This window comes from Pteropus vampyrus, unplaced genomic scaffold (assembly GCF_000151845.1).
Source record: "Pteropus vampyrus isolate Shadow unplaced genomic scaffold, Pvam_2.0 Scaffold123, whole genome shotgun sequence".
In the NCBI taxonomy this organism is placed as follows: domain Eukaryota; kingdom Metazoa; phylum Chordata; class Mammalia; order Chiroptera; family Pteropodidae; genus Pteropus; species Pteropus vampyrus.
In genome coordinates this window covers 2701738-2709149 of record NW_011888904.1, presented here as the reverse complement: position 1 = coordinate 2709149, position 7412 = coordinate 2701738, and the positions used below count along the sequence as shown (strand labels likewise).

General features: G+C 49.2%; 1 protein-coding gene across 4 annotated transcripts in view; it reads left to right on the top strand.

Moving 5' to 3' along the window:
- The first annotated feature begins 659 nt into the window (after positions 1 to 659).
- Positions 660 to 7412, top strand: part of TBC1D2 (TBC1 domain family member 2) — a 46916-nt gene continuing 40163 nt past the window's right edge. The window contains exons 1-3 of one of the 4 annotated variants that reach the window (XM_023534226.1): positions 1147 to 1243; positions 1342 to 1455; positions 4730 to 4871. In XM_023534226.1, the coding sequence (XP_023389994.1) occupies positions 4748 to 4871 (124 nt within the window). In that variant the 5' untranslated portion in view covers positions 1147 to 1243; positions 1342 to 1455; positions 4730 to 4747. Of the gene's footprint in view, positions 1456 to 4729; positions 4872 to 7412 lie in introns of those variants that run through there. The other 3 variants (XM_011366245.2, XM_023534227.1, XM_011366247.2) reach the window with 3 other exon arrangements.

Here is a 7412-nt window from a genome sequence, read left to right as displayed (position 1 = left end):
GGTTACTTAACCAGTTTCGGATTTGAGGACATTTATATGGCTTCACATTTTTAAAAGTAATCAGTAATGCTGCGATGAACTTATTTATAAGCTAAAGAGGGAAGGGGCTAAGAGCTAGAAAAGAACAGTGGAGCCCCCAAAGAGGTGGACAGAAATGGGCTCCACAGCACACATGGAGGGATGTGCCTTGGACAAAAGGGAAAGAGCGAAAGTTAACAGCAAGAACAGAATGAGGAAATAAACGAGTTAAGGCCTAAGTACATGTATTTGTGTTCACAAAATTCACAGAGCCCAACCCTGCCCCAGGCGCGGCAGTGGGTTCCGGCCGGGCAGCAGTCGGACCTGAGCGCCCAACGTAACGCAACCGGCGCTGGAAGGAGGAGAGTGGGAGCTGGATCAAAGGCAGGACAGGCTGCTTCGGTCCGCGGACCGTCACGCAGGCGCTAAACTAAAGCCGCAGAGGAAAGGCGGGCGGGCAAAGACCACGAGCCGCGAGCTCCCAGAGAGGCGCCGGAAGTGGCGCCAGCGAGTCCGACGTCTCTCTCAGCCAATGGCCGCGCGATGCGCCGCCCGGCGGTGACACGCGCGGCACCACGCGCGGCACCTGGCAAGAAAAGGCGACGGCCCGCAGAGCGTAAGAAGAAACCACCCTTCTACGTTATTACGCGAGCTACCAGGGCAGCGTAGTCAATGACAAGCGTCTCTTCCCGACTCTCTCCCACCGGCTCAGTGACGCCACTCTTCAATCTGAGGCCCGCCTCACGCCCCGCCGCTGCCCTCAGTAAAGATGGCTGACTGGCGCCGACGAGAAGCCGGAAGTAGGCGGGATACGAGGGGCCGGTAGAGGGCGAGTGATGGGCGTGGTTTGGCTGTGGCGAGGGCAGGAGGGGCGTGACCATCCTCCCCACTGGGTATTGGGTCAATGAGGCGCACCCATCACAGCCAGCCTCACCCGTCTATGGTCTTCTGAAGACCGGTCACTGCTGGCCTCGGCACGCGCAGAGACCTCCCTCTTCGAAGTCTCGGAGATTTGTCCACAGTGGGGTGCGCACCTCCTGTTTCTTCGCGGTGAGAGCGGCGATGGAGGGCATGCAGGAGAAACCCCAGGAGTCGAGCTCCTTTGCCCCCGGGTCCGAAGAGCCTACCGACTCCGGCAGGGGGTCCGAAGTGTTGCCTCCGGAAGAGTCAGAGGGCTGCGCCCGGCCCCTGGAGACGACCCCCAAGAAACTCTGTGGATACTTAAGTAAGTTTGGAGGCAAGGGCCCCATCCGGGGCTGGAAATCCCGCTGGTTCTTTTACGACGAGAATAAATGTCACCTGTATTATTCGCGGACCGCGCAGGATGCCAATCCCTTGGACAGCATCGACCTCTCCAGTGCGGTCTTTGATTGCAAGGCGGACGCCGAGGAGGGGACTTTTGAAATCAAGACTCCCGGCCGGATTATTACCCTGAAGGTAAATGGAGCGATTTTTCTCTTTTCAGCCGAGATGAGTTCCCAGGGCACGGCCGGGTGCCGGGTGGGTGATCATAGTAGATTTACTGGAACAATGAGCACGGATCCTAATCACCCAACGAACCCTGGATGCCCAGGGTTTTGTGCTTTCCCAAGCGCATTCACACCCAGTTCCTCATTGGGTTCCCACAACGAAGGCAGGGATGGTAGACGAGAAACTGAATCATAGGGAGATGAAGTAACTGGCCCGAGGTCACTTATCTAGAGAGTGGAGTAGCTTATACTTAGAATCCTGTGGTCTTTGTACCTCTCAGTACTGTATCAAAACTTTTCCTTTTGGATGTGCCAAACAACGCAGTTACCTTAACTTTCTTACTTGGAGTTAAAGTATAGTCAAGGTATGAGCTTTGCAATCCTCCTCCCAAGGCCTAGATTCTGAATCATTTTTCTTGATTTTTTTTGGCTAAAAGAGAGTGAGTGCAGAGAAAATGTCAGGGATCGAGAGGTAAACATTTAGATTTCACTGATTAGCCTTGAATGTTTATTGAGGCATGTCTAAACCTGTTTTCTCTTCAGTAGGTTTTATTTAACCTTCAGGTTTAACAAGAAAGACTGAATCAGTGGAAAGGCCTTGTTCTTTGAAATCAGACAAGATTGCATTCAGATTCTACATCAGTTACTTATTAGCCATGTGACCCTGGGCAAGTAACTTAACCTCTCAGAATCTAGGTAGTATGTGAGATTTAAAACAAGATGTGTAAGTGTCTGGCGCATCACAGGATTGTTAAATTAATCCCAGCACCTAGAATACAGCTTTGTATCTGGTAGGTGCTCAATAAATGTTTGTTAAAGAAACACCTGGTGATGAAGCCAAGGTCAGAATGTTCATGCCAAGAGGAGGTACCCTAGAACTTAATTGGAAAGAAAGATCTGGGCTAAGAGTTTGAGGATTCACACTCATCAGAGAAGAATGCCAGGAGACAGCCTTCTCTACCCCACCCCATCTTCCCACACTGCCACCTGAACTCTAGCCAGTTGGGTATCTATTGAGATCCTTGAATACAGCCCACATCTTCAGTTTCCCTTTACTGTCTGGACCCGGCTGGTAACTAGGGTTGAGGGATCAGCTAAAATAATGGAAACCAGGAATTCCAGGCCAGGGAAGGCAGGCATTTCAGAGGTTGTGTGGTTTACGGGTCATGTGTCTCCTCCTACAGTTTGAATGCTGTCTACAGGTTCTCCAACATGTGTCTTTTACTATTCCATTGATCTATGTGTCCTGGCTCTGTGCTAGGCACTGGGATGTGGGTCAAAATCAGACCTGCCCCCTGACACTCAAACAGTTTAAGGTCTAGTGAGAGAGACTGACAGGGAGATGGGTATGCACAGTACAATGTTCTATAGAAACACTGTGATAAGTCTGTACCAGAAAAGTATGGTGACAGAAAGGGATGACATCTGAGTCTTGAAGAAGTCAGTTTTCTACAAGCAGACAAGAGGGAGAAGGGTATTTCAAGCCAAGAAAGCCCCATGAGCAAAGATAGGAAAACATGCTACAGCCCAGAGTATCCAGACAAATCCTGGGAGCCTGGGGTACAGAGGGGCCCAAAAGATGAAATGGAAGAACAGAGGCCGAAGGGGAAGGGCAGGGCATTTGGGAGTTATGCCAAGGAGCTTAGACTTAGTCCTGTAGGCTGCAGGAAATTGCCAAAAAGCTTTAAGTGAAAAAACACTGTAAGAAGAGAATGTTTAGAAAGCTCAGTCTGGCTATTAAGTAGAGAACAAATTAGAAGGCGGCAAGGCTGGTGGTCAGGGAGTCCATCAGGAAGTGATCAGGAGAGAATGATGGCTAAGCCAGAGCTGTGACAACAGAGAAGGAGACAGATGGGGTGGCTAGGGACGTGAGGCATGGAGAATCTGAGGGAAGAGTCAGGGAAGGCTCCTATAACTGGCCAACTGCCTGGTTGGGCTAGTCATCAAGCGTGAACCCAAGATGAGGAGACCGTGGGACATCCAGGTATATGTCCCTCTCAGTAGACTCTTAAGTGTCTTGGCTCACCACAGTATGTCCAGTTCCTGACACATACAGTAGGTGCTCAGTATACACTTGTCCAATGAATTAATAAAATAAGGTATTTGGGGGTGAGCTGGAACTTGTCAGTACAAGGTCATGGTGAAGCCCTAGGAGGGGCTGAGGTCTCTCAGGGATAGTATGTAGAAAGAGAAGACTGGTGGGCATCATTTTATCTTATTTGATACCTCCATGACAGATTGAGGGCCTCTTTCATGGATCCCCCTCTCACATCCAGGGGGAACTTGCCCTGGACGCCCATAGCCTGCCGCTGTTCTCACATGGTCTTTATTATCTATAGCTCTATGAGGCTCACCATCCTCTCTCTGCAAGTTACCTGACTTCTACGCCCAACTGATCCCAGACTTTCTCCACATAAGCTACATCTCCTGGCCATAAATTATAACAAAACTCTGGTCAAGAAGTGGAAGACCCAGGTCTGGGACCAACTCTAATGCTACCTGCCTGTGCAACCTCAGAGCTCGGTTTCTCCCATCTATAGAAAGGACTGATTACTCCTCCCCTGCCTCTCTCCTGGAGGATCTGGTGACTTAATGGATGTGAGAATAGGTATTTGAACCATCTAGTGCTGGGAAACTAATGACCAGCATCATTAGCCTGGAGGGTGCCACTTTATTATTGTAGTGTGCGTATGGCTCTCCAGTCCCATAATATGCATGATTTCAGTGCATCCCCCAAACAGGATGGATTCTCCCATTCCATAAAAAGCCAGCTAAGACACTGAGATGTCGCACAGGAGATAGTGATGGTACCAGGGCCCCACTCAGGTCAGAATTCCAAAGTTCTTGCCCTCTTTCTTAGCACCTCCAAATTCCTTTACCCAGTGAGCACATTTTGAGCACCTACTGTGTGTCAGGTATTATCTTGAGCACTTTACCTTCTTTACCTCATTTCATCCTCATAAGCAACCACTCTGTGAAATGAGTGGTATCATCACCATAGTACATGAGGAAACTGAGGCCCAGAGAGAGTAAGGAACTTCTGAGTGGGAGACCAGAGCCTGATTATCTTCCGCGGCTGAGAAGCATGTGGGGTTTCCGAGGTGAGCATTATCCACAGTGACAGGTTTCTTATTTTTTCTGGGAAGGAGAGAGTACCAAGCCTCCCATGACCTTCCTGCGTCCCACACCCAGTGCCACCCTGCGGGCACAGGGCCTTGCCAACTAACCCTTGTGCTTCTCAGGCCACCACCAAGCAAGTGATGCTATACTGGCTGCAGCAGCTGCAGATGAAGCGCTGGGAGTTCCACAACAGCCCTCCTGCACCTTCTGCCACCCTTGATGCTGCCCTGGCTGGGAATGGGCCCACCCTGCGCCTTGAACTAGGTACCCAACGAGCTTACCTCCTGCCTGCACACCCAGGGCTCTTGGTGACCAAAACTTTACCCGCCTGTTGGGAGTGATGGAGGGGAGAGTCCTCTGCTAAAGGAGCAGAGAGCCAAGGATGTGACTCAGGATCAGTTAGGGCAATGTTATAGCATTAAAGTCAAGAATATGGGCTCTGAGGCCCATGTTCAAATCCTAATCTTGTGTGGTCCTAGGCAAGCTGTGTAACCTTTCTGAGCTTCAGTTTCCTTCCCTGTAAAATAGGGCCAATAAATTATACCTATTGCTTAGGATTATGGTGGGGATTAAATTAATCCATATACCTTAAGTGTTTGGAACAATGCCTGCACATTGTCAGAGCTCAATAAGTGTCAGCTACTATTATGACTGCTATGGGAAGGTCTCAAGAAAGGAAACTTAGAATTGCTTTCTTTGAGGAAAGTTAATGAGAAAAATGCAGTTTTTACTGCTGCTTCTTATGCAGATGCTTTTGTACTGTAAGTTAGGTAGACCATTGATTTTATCCCTGGTATTCCCGTAAGGCAGAATCCTTTACCCCCACATGATCCACAAATGAAGTTTCATGATCCCAAATCCTGGAACATCCCAGCATGGAGGAGTCCTGGAGATTATACTCTCTCACCCCTATGCCGCAACCAGGAATAGTGATAGTTTTAGAATCAGGGCAGACCACCCAAGGCTGCTCCTGCAAGAGCATAAAGAATGAGGTCTCAGCACAAAGCTGCAGTGTGTCCAAGATGCCTCATCAATTAACAGGGAAATCAATGGCTGAGGGCAGGACTTGTCAGGTGCATTCTAGACTTCCCAAACTGAGCTCATCTGCCCTTGACCCTTCTCCTCCTCCAGTTTCCTTTCCTTCTGTAAATTCCTCCATTTACCCCGTTGCTCCAGTAACCAGGAGCTATCCATTCCCTTCCTGAGTCTGTTAGCTAGTCCAGTCAGTCACCAGTGCTGGCCATGTCTCCCTCTGGCCTAAACGTCAGACCTTGGACTTCCTCATTGTGGTTGCCTAGGGCCAGGCCTCAGCTCTTAGCTGGAAAATCATAGCAGCCTAGTCTCTGGTGTCTCTATGTCCTAGCCTGCTACCTCAGACCATCTTCCTCACTACAGCCAGAGTAAACTTTATAAAATAAAAACCTGAGCCCCACCCCACTTCCATGGCCACCCACCTATCCCAGTCCGAGTCCCAGCTTTTCAGCAGTGTACTCAGGCTTGTCCTTCCTGCTCTCACCTCTGCCTGCTTCCCCAGTACCCACCTTAGGCTTTACACTTCAGCAGCACCAAAGATGTCTCTGCTTTCTTCTCTGCCTGGTAAATTCCTGCTTATTCTCAGTGGCCAAGCTTTAGTGTCAACTTCTCCTCTTACCAGCTTCCTCTTGGAAGCCTTCTGGAACTTTGCCAACTAGATTCTATATTAGCCCTCAAGACTTCTTGGGATTCTTGAGACCTGTCACATTGTGTTCTAATTACAATGTCCTTGTCAGTCTCTGCCCACTAGCCCGCAAGGGGCCATGTCTTTGTCACCTGTGACCCTGGTACCTGGTGCCCTGCCTGGCATATTGGATATTTGTTGAGTGACTGTGTGAACAAATACATTGAATTTCATAATTAAATGAGGAAAGGAATGTAAAGCCCTTAGCATAATATCAGCCACATAGTAAGTGCTCAGTATATGGTAGCTGTCCTAATAGTATTGTTATTAGATATGTACATGTACACTATTACTATTACAATAACTGTTCCTTTTTATTGTTAATAATAATCATCAGTAACTTCTTTGGAGAAACTTCTAGATGTTTTATTCTTATAAGGGCTTTCTTTGGGGAAGGGTTTGTTTGTCTACTGCATTTCTACTTGACCATCCCACCTGCCAGAGAGCCAAAGAACCCTGACTATGTGGAAGACTGCAGCCTGAGTTGATGGAATTGCCAGAGCAGCCTCCGATTAGAAATGAGAAACCCTCCCTGACTTGAGGTTGGAAGAACCAGGTTATCAAAAGAGTAGCTTTAGAATCCCACAGGTTCTTCTACCTTTCCAAGTTCTTGAATTCTGTGGTTTTGGTTCAGCACACTCTGGGGCCTCTTCTGGGCCAGCCCCTGCTGTGGGCATGGAGGCATGGGAATGGTTGCCATGATGACCAGGGTGCCAGTCTTCCCTGAAGGATGCTAGAGGAGATGCAGGAAGCAGGGATGTGGGCTACTCTTCTGAAGCCATACGTATCCTACGCAAGCCCTCACCCTCCCGGACCCAAGACCCCTGCGAAACCTTCCCCAGCCCACTCAGAAAGACATTTCTGGAGTCTCAAGCAAGCTGGCAGGCCCTAGATTGGCTGTCTGGAGCAAGATGCCCCACCTCGCCAGTCTCCACCCTTCCTGAGAGGAAGCAGGGGCCTGCTGCCAGGACAGTGAAAACCTGTCGACTCACATCTGACTTTGAGACATCTTATAAAAAATGTCTCATGATTGCCCTCGAGCATCTGCAAGCATTTTCTCTTCAGCTTTTAAGCGTTTATGCCTTTTT